The following is a 13,788-nucleotide window of genomic DNA, read 5'->3' as shown; positions in this document are numbered from 1 at the left end:
ACACAGATAAACGGACAACATTCACACACGAGGGTCAATTTTAGTGTTGCCAATCAACATATCCCCAGGTGCATGTTTTTGGAGGTGGGAGGAAGCCGGAGTACCCGGAGGGAACCCACGCAGTCACGGGGAGAACATGCAAACTCCACAGAAAGATCCCGAGCCCGGGATTGAACTCAGGACCTTCGTATTGTGATGCACATGCACTAATCGATATCAATAAAATATGTGTTCAATAAAAAAAAAAAATAAAATATATATATATATACACACACACACACACACACAGGTAAAAGCCAGTAAATTAGAATATTTTGAAAAACTTGATTTATTTCAGTAATTGCATTCAAAAGGTGTAACTTGTACATTATATTTATTCATTGCACACAGACTGATGCATTCAAATGTTTATTTCATTTAATTTTGATGATTTGAAGTGGCAACAAATGAAAATCCAAAATTCCGTGTGTCACAAAATTAGAATATTACTTAAGGCTAATACAAAAAAGGGATTTTTAGAAATGTTGGCCAACTGAAAAGTATGAAAATGAAAAATATGAGCATGTACAATACTCAATACTTGGTTGGAGCTCCTTTTGCCTCAATTACTGCGTTAATGCGGCGTGGCATGGAGTCGATGAGTTTCTGGCACTGCTCAGGTGTTATGAGAGCCCAGGTTGCTCTGATAGTGGCCTTCAACTCTTCTGCGTTTTTGGGTCTGGCATTCTGCATCTTCCTTTTCACAATACCCCAGATTTTCTATGGGGCTAAGGTCAGGGGAGTTGGCAGGCCAATTTAGAACAGAAATACCATGGTCCGTAAACCAGGCACGGGTAGATTTTGCGCTGTATGCAGGCGCCAAGTCCTGTTGGAACTTGAAATCTCCATCTCCATAGAGCAGGTCAGCAGCAGGAAGCATGAAGTGCTCTAAAACTTGCTGGTAGACGGCTGCGTTGACCCTGGATCTCAGGAAACAGAGTGGACCGACACCAGCAGATGACATGGCACCCCAAACCATCACCCAACCATGCAAATTTTGCATTTCCTTTGGAAATCGAGGTCCCAGAGTCTGGAGGAAGACAGGAGAGGCACAGGATCCACGTTGCCTGAAGTCTAGTGTAAAGTTTCCACCATCAGTGATGGTTTGGGGTGCCATGTCATCTGCTGGTGTAATATTCTAATTTTGTGACACACGGAATTTTGGATTTTCATTTGTTGCCACTTCAAATCATCAAAATTAAATGAAATAAACATTTGAATGCATCAGTCTGTGTGCAATGAATAAATATAATGTACAAGTTACACCTTTTGAATGCAATTACTGAAATAAATCAAGTTTTTCAAAATATTCTAATTTACTGGCTTTTACCTGTATATATATATATATATATATATATATATACACACACATACATGTACATACATTTATATATACACACACATACATACATTCATGTATATATCATATACAGTATAATGTGGGCGGGACATGCTAGCATCCTATCAGGTCACAGTATCAACTATCAAGTTTGGCTGCGCCATAGCTGTTGATTCTTTGCATGGAGTGAAGAGATAAGATCAAAGAAATTGTCGATAAAAAATCTGGAAAAGTTACCCTGACAGTAAGGCAGTTTTAGGAATTTAGTAAAAATTTTCAACCCTCATCCGTTCTTTATTCGGATGCATGGAAACAACAGATAGGAACTGAAGTGCAGGAATGTTTGAACAAAATAAACAAAATATAACAAATGGCCATCTATCCATCTTCTTCCGCTTAAGAAGCTAACCGAAGGCGGTTCGCGGGGCCAGCAGCATAAGCAGAGAAGCCCAGACTTCCCTCTCCCCGGCTACTTCTTCCAGCTCCTCCCGTGGGACCCTGAGGCATTCCCAGGCCAGTTGGGAGACACCAACGTGTCCTGGGTCTTCCCCGTGGCCCCCTGCCTGTCGGACGTACCCTAAACACCTCCGAAGGGAGGCGTTCGGGGGACATTCTGACCAGATGCCCAAACCACCTCATCGGGCTCTTCTCGATGTGGAGAAGCAGCGGCTTTACTCTGAGCTCCTCCCGAATGACAGAGCAAAACACATTTCCATCCATCCATCCATTTTCTACCGCTTGTCGCGGCTAAACAAATTTGCCACTCTAAAATAATAATTTGGTCCAACAATATTTAAATAATAATTACTGCACAACATACATTCATTTCCATACTTAAATAGGAATAACAGACCAAATTAAATGTTACACAGACAACGTAATTTCCAGGCAGTAAACATGTTTACATTTTTACACTTTGCACTATTTTGTTCCACTTTATTAAGCATTTCTTACATATTCCTACATTTTGCACCTTCATTTTAGGAGGTTATTTTTAAGTGTTCAATGGGATTTTACAATTTTGTTGATGTTGTTTGAGTGTTTTCCATGCTTGTGTTGACTTTTCCTTTCTGCCTTGATAGCTGAGTGCATTATTATCAGAGGAAGGTTACATTTGAAATAAAAACGTTAATATTTTATATATTTTTCTCCTCGTCCACATTTTCCGTGGGTCATAAAAACATCAATAATTATTGATATCAACCAGTACAAAAAAACGTAAATCGAGACACAGTTTTCACCCATATCGCTCAGCCCCATGTAAGCGTTTCATGTAGGCCGCTGTTAGAATAATTGTTTCCCACCTTTGGACAGAGTAGAGTGTACATGAGATCTCATCTTGTGTGCAGTACAATATGTTGAAGGTAGAGATGTCCGATAATATCGGCCGGCCGATATTATCGGCCGATAAATGCGTTAAAATGTAATATCGGAAATTATCGGTAGCGTTTTTTTTATATTCGGTATCGTTTTTTTGCTGTTGTTTTTTTTAATTAAATCAACATAAAAAACACAAGATACACTTACAATTAGTGCACCAACCCAAAGAACCTCCCTCCCCCAATTACACTCATTCACACAAAAGGGTTGTTTCTTTCTGTTATTAATATTGTGGTTCCTACATTATATATCAATATATATCAATACAGTCTGCAAGGGATACAGTCCGTAAGCACACATGATTGTGCGTGCTGCTGGTCCACTAATAGTACTAACCTTTAACAGTTAATTTTTACTCATTTTCATTAATTACTAGCTTCTATGTAATTGTTTTACTTTCCTTTTTATTCAAGAAAATGTTTTGAATTTATTTATCTTATTTTTTTTTTATTTTTTTTTAAAGTACCTTACCTTCACCATACCTGGTTGTCCAAATTAGGCATACCGTATTTTCCGCACTATTAGCCGCACCTAAAAACCACAAATTTACTCAAAAGCTGACAGTGCGGCTTTTAACCCGGTGCGCTTTATATATGGATTAATATTACGATTCATTTTCATAAAGTTTCGATCTCGCAACTTCGGTAAACAGCCGCCATCTTTTTTCCCGGTAGAACAGGAAGCGCTTCTTCTTCTACGCAAGCAACCGCCAAGGTAAGCACCCGCCCCCATAGAACAGGAAGCGCTTCTTCTTCTACTGTAAGCAACCACCCGCCCGCGTAGAAGAAGAAAAAGCGCGCGGATATACCGTACGTTTCATTTCCTTTGTGTGTTTACATCTGTAAAGACCACAAAATGGCTCCTACTAAGCGTCAGGGATCCGGTTCATGAAAAGACGCAATCTCTCCATCCGCACACGGATTACTATTTCACAGCAACTGATATTCCTGTGAACCGCACTGTGGATACAACGGGAGCACGTACGGTGAATATTCGCACCACAGGGAATGAGAAGTCATCCTTCACTGTGGTTCTAGCTTGCCATGCTAATGGCCAGAAACTTCCACCCATGGTGATATTCAAAAGGAAGACCTTGAGACCTTTCCAGCCGGCGTCATCATAAAAGCTAACTCGAAGGGATGGATGAAGAAAAGATGAGCGAGTGGTTAAGGTAAGTTTAAGTTTACGCGAAGAGGCCGGGTGGCTTTTTTCACGCAGCTCTGTCCATGTTGATATACGTATGTTTGTGATTGCACATTTGCGTACATTTTGGGAGTGAACAGAGTTGTTAGAACGCTGGTTTTTAATATATTATTAAAGTTTGACTGACCTATCTGACTGTTTTTTTGACATTCCTTTAGCGCAGTTAGATGCGGCTTACAACACCGGGCGGCTTATAGGTGGACAAAGTTTTGAAATATGCCGTTCATTGAAGGCGCGGCTTTTAACCCAGGGCGCCTTATGGTGCGGAAAATACGGTAATAATGTGTTAATTCCACGACTGTATATATCGGTTGATATCGGTATCGGTAATTAAAGAGTTGGACAATATCGGAATATCGGCAAAAAGCCATTATCGGACATCCCTGGTTCAAGGCCATAACATGAATGCACCCCGTGTTTTTAACTTTGCAAACACACACATTGTATCTCATTTAGGTTCCAGAAGAAGAGGAACCATCAATGTTTATTTATATAGCCCTAAATCACGAGTGTCTCAAAGGGCTGCACAAGCCGAGGATGACAACAGGATAACCGAGGATAACCATGAACGAGACAAAGGAAGACGAATGTGTGTGCGCAAAGTTAACTTTCAGTTTCGAGCCCTGTCAAGGTGGGCAAAAGCAGATAAGGAGGGTGACCATTATAGAGATTGCTCCGAACTTTAGACGGCTCGGTTCACTCTCCCAGTGCTGGTATCGCGATTGTTTGTGTAAATTATTTAAATTTCTATTCTTGTCACATCTCATCATTTTAGACAGTTTGAGAATACAAATATATGGGTGGACTCTTCCCTCCTTAATACTGCCATGCATTACTATACCTTATGTCCCCTGTAGAAGGCTATTTCCTCGGCGTTGGCGATAATCCTGGAGTGCACATAGCGCAAATAGCCCTTCCTGTGAGCCTCCTCGGCCACCAGCTTGCCAAATCTAGGCGAGCAAGCCCGAAGAACCTTAGCTGTGGCGAAGACCACCAGGCCGGCCAGTAGCGTGGGTCCGCTGGCGTTGGCCCCCCTGGACCGAGCGGTCTGGATGAGCGTGTAAGAAGTGAGCACCACATCCAGGATGGGCTTCGTGAGGTTGGAGTAAAGGTGGGCCACAGACTGGGAGAACATGAGCACATCTTCTGTGAGCGACTGGTCCGGGTTGGCGAGCCTCCCGTCCATGTTGCTGACTTTGTAGTAGGTCTGGTCTGTGAAGTAGGTCTTGTAGGCATGGTGCACCAGCCGGGTGCGGAAGGCCAGCGCCAGCTTGCACTCCAAGAAGCGGATGGCGCTGTTGACGAAGGTGGCAGGGATGGCGATGAGGAGCCATTTGATCAGCTGGATGATGAAGCTCTTGGGTTGCTTCTCCACGATGCTTTTAACTATCTTCCCATCCAAGCTGGCAACGTATATGGACAAAAAGGTCCTGGAAACGAGCGCCACTGAATGCAAGGAGAGTAAGCCGATCTCTTTGGACACTAGTTTGGGGAAGAGGATTTTAGCAAGTTCGAGCATCTGCTTGAAGAATTCGGCGTTGACCCCAGGGGACGTCTTTGACGGATCCGTAACATCTTTACGCGATACGGCCGGACATGTAGCACCGTTTTCAGTCGGTTTATTTTTGCACACTTGCCTGTAGATGATAGGGTACAATGTTTTGACAGCGTAGGCAGCAGCCACCACACACACGGCTCGCTTGGCTACAGTCATGCGGTTCCATTTCGCCTTGGACGCCGCATCCAGGATGGTCGACATTTTCAAGACGTCAGGCTGTCCCCGCCAACACCTCTCCCCTAAACCGTCGACATGAGAAGAGAGAACGGACCTTGGAGGGCCATGTTGGTGTGTAACGGTCCTACATCCTGCTTCTCTCTGAAGCTTTTAAGGCGGCCGTTAGGGGGAAAAGTTGTACTTCCGAGTTTGAATTTCAAATTAAAACATTTATTTACCGGATTGAACGGTGTCATTTGATGGATGCTTTTAGTTTGTTAGTACGTCTACTTGATTTTGTACAACAGCTTCCGCCACTCATTTCCGCCTTTTTCTATTGGTTACGACCGGGGTAAAACAATATATATGTATATTTATATTGTTTATATATATAAAATATATAAACAATATTACTGTATTTACTATGCTTCATTTATGTATTCTAAACCCGTAGCTCAAAGACATAGCGTTCATAAATTACATGTTTATATTGAAAGGAGTGTCTCATGCACATTGGCAATATTTTTTTTATCAAGCGCAAAAATCTGATTTCTTCTCAAATTTACATTTTTAGTATTTCAGCATTTGCTCGGTCGACGATTCTATCCGTGTTGGTTGGTTTACTATCTTCTAAAATGAACTGGGTTGGCGGGTCAAGGTAGGTTAATTAGTGCTTAACCACATTAGTTCTTAAGGTGAAATGTTAGCTTAGCATGCTAAACGTATTTTTCTACACAGGAGCCGTCTTATCTTGAAGAATGATACAAAAAAGCAGCGAGTAAGACATTTAAACTTTTTTTAATCAACCTCTCCTGTCCTCTGTGTAACCAATGTGCCCCTTCACAGGAGTTCTTTCAAAAGAGGAAAATGCAAGATAAACTTAAAAACATGGCGGCTGCTACGTCATCCTCCCCTAAAGGCATTCCTTTTGGAAGTATGGACCTGCTCACACTGTTTGTTGTCAACCAGATTGCTGCCAAAAAGGAACTCAAAGGTAAACATATACATGCACACATATACATATATATATATATATATATATATATATATATATATATATACAGGTAAAAGCCAGTAAATTAGAATATTTTGAAAAACTTGATTTATTTCAGTAATTGCATTCAAAAGGTGTAACTTGTACATTATATTTATTCATTGCACACAGACTGATGCATTCAAATGTTTATTTCATTTAATTTTGATGATTTGAAGTGGCAACAAATGAAAATCCAAAATTCCGTGTGTCACAAAATTAGAATATTACTTAAGGCTAATACAAAAAAGGGATTTTTAGAAATGTTGGCCAACTGAAAAGTATGAAAATGAAAAATATGAGCATGTACAATACTCAATACTTGGTTGGAGCTCCTTTTGCCTCAATTACTGCGTTAATGCGGCGTGGCATGGAGTCGATGAGTTTCTGGCACTGCTCAGGTGTTATGAGAGCCCAGGTTGCTCTGATAGTGGCCTTCAACTCTTCTGCGTTTTTGGGTCTGACATTGTGCATCTTCCTTTTCACAATACCCCACAGATTTTCTATGGGGCTAAGGTCAGGGGAGTTGGCGGGCCAATTTAGAACAGAAATACCATGGTCCGTAAACCAGGCACGGGTAGATTGGTAGACGGCTGCGTTGACCCTGGATCTCAGGAAACAGAGTGGACCGACACCAGCAGATGACATGGCACCCCAAACCATCACCCAACCATGCAAATTTTGCATTTCCTTTGGAAATCGAGGTCCCAGAGTCTGGAGGAAGACAGGAGAGGCACAGGATCCACGTTGCCTGAAGTCTAGTGTAAAGTTTCCACCATCAGTGATGGTTTGGGGTGCCATGTCATCTGCTGGTGTCGGTCCACTCTGTTTCCTGAGATCCAGGGTCAACGCAGCCGTCTACCAGCAAGTTTTAGAGCACTTCATGCTTCCTGCTGCTGACCTGCTCTATGGAGATGGAGATTTCAAGTTCCAACAGGACTTGGCGCCTGCACACAGCGCAAAATCTACCCGTGCCTGGTTTACGGACCATGGTATTTCTGTTCTAAATTGGCCCGCCAACTCCCCTGACCTTAGCCCCATAGAAAATCTGTGGGGTATTGTGAAAAGGAAGATGCAGAATGCCAGACCCAAAAACGCAGAAGAGTTGAAGGCCACTATCAGAGCAACCTGGGCTCTCATAACACCTGAGCAGTGCCAGAAACTCATCGACTCCATGCCACGCCGCATTAACGCAGTAATTGAGGCAAAAGGAGCTCCAACCAAGTATTGAGTATTGTACATGCTCATATTTTTCATTTTCATACTTTTCAGTTGGCCAACATTTCTAAAAATCCCTTTTTTGTATTCGCCTTAAGTAATATTCTAATTTTGTGACACACGGAATTTTGGATTTTCATTTGTTGCCACTTCAAATCATCAAAATTAAATGAAATAAACATTTGAATGCATCAGTCTGTGTGCAATGAATAAATATAATGTACAAGTTACACCTTTTGAATGCAATTACTGAAATAAATCAAGTTTTTCAAAATATTCTAATTTACTGGCTTTTACCTGTATATATACAAAGGGTGTCCCAAAAAAATGTATACACACTTTAAATAATTGTAAACTATGTGTTTATTATCATTTGTTTGATTTTCAACATGTACAATAATTTACAAACATCATTCTATTGTTTTGTCACCGCCTGTTCTCAAACTGGTGTGTGTTCTGGTCCAGCGAAGCGATGGAATTCAATGACTGTTGCAGGTCTCATTGCGTAAACCTTGTCTTGTATCCCCATAAAAAAAAAGTCTAGTGGTGTGAGGTCTGGTGAACGTGGAGGGTATTCAACAAAACCCCTCCGTCCAATCCACCTGTTTGGCAAGATCCCATCAAAGAAGGATCTAATATCGGGATGGTAGTGTGGGGGTGCCATCGATGTTAGATCCATCCTTGATGAGAAGGAGAGACAAGAAAGAGTGAGAAAAGCCTGTAGTGTAATGCCCGCAGCTAAAAGCAACTGCGTGAGAACGTATACTCGAATACTCACGATATAGTCATTTTCTACATCGCACAGACACATACCCGCAATATATCGAGTATATTCGATATATCGCCCAGCCCTGTTACAGCATAAATATGTATGCAGTATTTGAAGACAAAGTTAATGTCAGCTTTTTGTTATAAGCGACAGTATATTATTATTGGTTATTAGTATCATTATTTCAGCTTTTTCCTTATTACATTATGTCTTTTTTTTTTTTTTTTTTTTTACATTTTACTGTTGTTTTTACCACTGTAAAAATTCAATAATACTACACTTTGTCAACATAATACAAAGATGCCACTAAGTTTGGTCTTTAAACATGTGTAATGTCTGTATTTACTTTTACTACATAAAAATACATCAAAATGGCCCCCGCATACTTTTGACTTTTAGTATGCGGCCCTTGTTGAAAAAAGTTGGGACACCTCTGTATTATTAACATATATTCCAAACATTTTTTGTTAGAATAACATGCTTGTCAACCTTACTAATGAAAAGCATGTACATAACGTATACATTATAATTCTTAAACTGTATATTCACTGTAACAAGCGGCCCTCAGAGCAGCCATAATTGCAATGTGGCCCTCAATGAAAATAAGTTTGACACCCATGTATTAGACTGTTAAGCTTGACAAAACAACTACTATACACGACTAGCAAAACTAACTTTATTTTCCCACCCAGATCCTCCTACAGTGTCTGTGCTGAGCTCCAAAGGAAGAGGGAAGAAGAGGGGAATCGAACCGTTGGTGCTCCCGATGAGCCCCTGCTCTCCATCACAGCTGAGTCTGGTTGACAGCCAACCTCAATACAGGTAAAACAGACCCTCTATAACATACTGGTTGAGTTAGGGCAGGGGTGTCAAACGTGTTTTTATTAAGGGCCAATGTGAAACTGTTAAAATAATCTGAATATAAACATAGAATAGCCTTGTTACATAATTCGAATAATCTACTATTTTTGATTATTATATTATTTACTAACAGATTGATGGATAACTTGCTCTGAAATTGTAAGTCAAGATGACAAAAAAATACTTAAAATATTTTGTTGCTTGATCAGATAATATTAAAGCGTAGGACAAATACAATTGAATGGCGGAACACATACAATGGCATGCTGGGTCAAATAAATGATATTGTGGGCCACTTAAAATAATGTGACACACCACCTAAAATGCCGTGGCGGGCTACATAAAATAATGTGGTGGGACAGATAAAATAACTTTGCGGAACATATACAGTAAAATGCAGCAGCAGGCCACATGAATTACGTAGCGGGCCACATACAAAAATATAACAGAAAACATAAAATTATGTGGCAGGCCACAAAAATGTATGTTGCGGGCCAGATAAAATAACATGAACACATAAAATGGCATGGTGGACCCCATAAAATAATATGGCCGACCAGAAGAATAATAGGGCTCAACACATAACATGGCGTGGGAGACCACCTAAAACAAGTGGCGGGTCACATAAAATAATGTGACAGACAACATAAAATAATGTGGCATGCCGCATAAAATAACGCTGCGGGACAGATAAAATAACATGGCGGAACACATAAAATGGCGTAGCAGGCCAGATTTGGCCCCTGGGCTTTGAGTTTGACACCTGCAGTGACGTGCGGTGAACTATACACCAGGTGAGGCATAGATACTTTGAGTTTTTCTTCTTCTTTTTTTTTTAACTTAAATTCATATGTGCAGCTCTAAACATTGTTTGATTTAGGTTGCACATTAGAATAGCAGGAAAAATAAGGGAGTAATTCGCTTTCATAAAAACGTTATCGTAATGATATTATGATATGGTAAATGGGTCCAAAAAGTATTTGATAGAGTTGTTATTAAATACTTTTTGGTCCAATTTGCTTGTAACAAAATAAACAAAGTATTGTAAGTGTATGTTGCCTCTCTGTATTTGTATCTGAAGCAGCAATAGCTATCCTCCATGAAAACGTACTTTGTATGATCACATTATTTTTGTCTTAAAGTCCAGTTTCGAGACGTATTTAATCCTGGATACAGTATATAATCCTCCATATTGGCAGACACATTCATTTAATTCAATTTCAATCCAAGCAATAAAACAATATTTTCGCATCTGACAAAAAACACCCCACAAACGCTGGCTTACTGAAATAAAAATACCATGTTTGTTTTAAATACAAAGAAAAAGAAAAAAGGCTGGCTTCCGCTGGAGAGACATGCGCTGCTAGCTTGAGCGCGCCCACTTCTCCCAGTGTGGCAAGTCAGAGTACTGCTGAGGCATTGAAGTGCAAGTTGACAATATATCGCCCCCTACCTTGAGGCAGAGGTACTTGCTGCCTCATGGCCTGCCTTTTCCCAGCGGCAACAAGCACACGCCCCCTCGCACGCACACGCTCAAAACACTTTGTGTGTAGCTGTGGAGGCACTACCTGTGTCTGCCTCACTTCTCGTTTGCCACATTATTTTGATCAGAATTTCCGCGATTTTGACCATGAAAATGATCAAAATATACAGGAACCACACCAAAATCACATAGAAAGCATAGACCAAAAGAGAAATATTAAAACTTATTTTATTTTATTACTTTGTTTTTGTACATCTCATGGTTAAGCCTTTTACCCTCCTGGTGGCAAGGTGAGGCACTGCCTCACTTGCCTCCCCTGACAGCACGTCACTGGACACCTTTGAGTAAGGGACCACAGGTGTTAATTTATGCCCCTAACTATTTGGACCTTTTCCAGGCCAAGCTATTTCGTCAAGCTGATAGATGAGAGGTTTTTGAGTGTAGCATCTCAGTAACTGTAAAAAAAACAGTAAAGTAAATGTTTAATCAAGGATTTTGTGGAGGAGTAATGTCAGTATTCTGTTCTATTGTAGCATTCAAGGAGCAAGGGCAAAACAGATTATCCCGCAAGCGTTCAAGACTCGGCAAGTAAGTCACTAAAACAAGCCAATGATGAACATGTCTGGTGTGTTGGACTGAATAAATGTGCTTATCACTTCAAGTTTTCACCTGTTCTGGAGGCGGCCTATTCAGACAGCAGCGTGTCAGACTACCTGATGCCAACAGTGGATCCCCTCAGCCCCTTCTCATCCTCCTCCTCCTCCTCAGGCCAAGGTATAGAAAATGGAATACTCAGTGAATTTATAATGAATCCCACTCTTTAGGGAGGTTCTACCAGCAGTTGCAAGCACAGCCACATTCTCAGTGGCCGCCTTCACCTTGGGACACATCGGGTCTGGATCAGAACGCGGTAGTCAAAAGAACATAAGTACTTTCCACGCAGGGCCTTTAATCACAAACATGTATGCTTTAGTTTCAGCCTTACTGTGAGCCCAGACCAATGACATGGTCATCTGGTTCTTACCTGGCCACATCCCCTCCTTCACAATTATTGTGAGAGCACCTTCACAGTATGTTCTTGTAATTGAACGACAAAATAAAAACATATTTTGTCTTTTCAGCAAACGCGCAAGACATGAAGTCACCTCTCTGCAGCCAAAACAGGAACCCATGATGGACTTCACTATGAACCAGACGAGAGGCGAGCAGCCCTTTGAAGAGGACGTCTTCATGGGCTTTACCAATGAAGACTTAAGCGGTAAACCAAGCTTACTGTAAATTCCGGACTATAAGACGCTACCGTTTTCCTAGGCTTATAAAATGGTTTGGCTAATTTATGAATTTTCTTTGCTGATGGCTGTAATGTAAATAATAAAAAAAAAAAAGTGAGCAAAGACTGAAAAGGTGGGTTTTTTTGTGCTATGGCGCCATCTTTTGGACAAGTTCGCTCATTGCAGCTGCTGCAGTGCTCTTCTGTTTAGAGCTTTCACCCAGACATAGAAGTGCCGTTCTTTCTTCTAGCCGTCCATAGCTTCTCTACCTGTATGGATTCTTTATTCATCACTCCAAGCAACTTGCAAACGTTGCTTGGAGTGATGTTTGTGCATGCATGTTGACAGTTCAGAGATTGTTGATTTATTACCCCCTTGTTAACGTATCTTCCGGACTATAAGCCACTAGGCTTTGAACCCCACGGCTTATAAAACGGTGCGGCTAATTTATGTATTTTTCTCTGCTAACGGCCATAATGTTTGGTATTCAACAAATAGTTTTCATAAAACACAAACAGACACACTGAAGAAGTGTGTTATAGTTTGTGCTATAGCGCCATCTTTTGGACGAGTTCGCTCACTGCAGGTGCTGCTGGTCTGTTTAGTCCCTTGAACTGGAAGTACAAGTGCTGTTCCATCAACTAGTCGTCCATAGCGTTTCTACTCATCTTGTATCTTCATTCATCACCCCAAGCAACATTTACAAGTTTTACAATATAACTAAAACAATTCTTACTTACGAAACCTTCCCTTGTGTGATATCTGCAGGAGTGTTTTCATGCATATTTGTACGGGCATCTGGTCAGGATGCCACCCGAACGCCTCCCTAGGGAGGTGTTTAGGGCACGTCCGACCGGTAGGAGGCCGCGGGGAAGACCCAGGACACGTTGGGAAGACTATGTCTCCCGGCTGGCCTGGGAACGCCTCGGGGTCCCACAGGAAGAGCTGGACGAAGTGGCTGGGGAGAGGGAAGTCTGGGCTTCCCTGCTTAGGCTGCTGCCCCCGCGACCCGACCTCGGATAAGCGGAAGAAGATGGATGGATGGATGGATCATGATGTAATCAAGCGAGCGTCGTTGGCATTAGCTAATACGCTAACACATTTACAAGTGTCTGTGTTAGCATTATTTACTTACAATGGCATTTTTTTTGTATTGGTTCATTTTTGTAAATCCCTAAGTAAACTCACCAAAACGTCACCGTGGAGTTATTGAGTCTGTTTAGCTGATTGGAGAGCTAGCTTTCGCAGCTAGTGGGTCCATGAAGATGACTTCTGTTTTGTTTGATCAGCTGTTTTACTGGCACCGTTTGAAAACAATGAATGTATGTATGTAGGTAAACATTTACAAATTATTTCTGCGTAAATAACTCATTTCCCAACGCATATATCTGCAGCTTATAGTGGCGGGGTACACCCTGGACCAGTTGACTTATCCGGTGCGGCTAATATATGTAAAAATATATTTTTATTCTAAAATT

General features: G+C 41.2%; 2 protein-coding genes across 4 annotated transcripts in view; one reads left to right on the top strand and one right to left on the bottom strand.

Annotated features, from left to right (window-relative positions):
• The window catches only part of abcd2 (ATP-binding cassette, sub-family D (ALD), member 2), a 28,167-nt gene extending 22,318 nt beyond the window's left edge, over positions 1 to 5,849 (bottom strand). Inside the window, exon 1 of the mRNA XM_061959750.1 lies at positions 4,803 to 5,849. Within this exon, the coding sequence (XP_061815734.1) occupies positions 4,803 to 5,720 (918 nt within the window). The 5' untranslated portion in view covers positions 5,721 to 5,849. The remainder of the gene's footprint in view (positions 1 to 4,802) is intronic.
• Positions 5,517 to 13,788, top strand: part of LOC133606146 (uncharacterized) — a 9,464-nt gene continuing 1,192 nt past the window's right edge. Inside the window, exons 1-10 of one of the 3 annotated variants that reach the window (XM_061959755.2) lie at positions 5,517 to 5,807; positions 6,250 to 6,333; positions 6,414 to 6,453; positions 6,522 to 6,669; positions 9,388 to 9,517; positions 11,573 to 11,627; positions 11,702 to 11,813; positions 11,864 to 11,949; positions 12,013 to 12,092; positions 12,161 to 12,297. In XM_061959755.2, coding sequence (XP_061815739.1) covers positions 6,311 to 6,333; positions 6,414 to 6,453; positions 6,522 to 6,669; positions 9,388 to 9,517; positions 11,573 to 11,627; positions 11,702 to 11,813; positions 11,864 to 11,949; positions 12,013 to 12,092; positions 12,161 to 12,297 — 811 coding nt within the window. In that variant the 5' untranslated portion in view covers positions 5,517 to 5,807; positions 6,250 to 6,310. Of the gene's footprint in view, positions 5,808 to 5,960; positions 6,334 to 6,413; positions 6,454 to 6,521; positions 6,670 to 9,387; positions 9,518 to 11,572; positions 11,628 to 11,701; positions 11,814 to 11,863; positions 11,950 to 12,012; positions 12,093 to 12,160; positions 12,298 to 13,788 lie in introns of those variants that run through there. The other 2 variants (XM_061959753.1, XM_061959752.1) reach the window with 2 other exon arrangements.

This window comes from Nerophis lumbriciformis, linkage group LG05 (assembly GCF_033978685.3).
Source record: "Nerophis lumbriciformis linkage group LG05, RoL_Nlum_v2.1, whole genome shotgun sequence".
NCBI lineage: Eukaryota > Metazoa > Chordata > Actinopteri > Syngnathiformes > Syngnathidae > Nerophis > Nerophis lumbriciformis.
The sequence above is the reverse complement of the archived record's forward strand: the minus strand, read 5'-3'. Positions and strand labels throughout refer to the sequence as shown.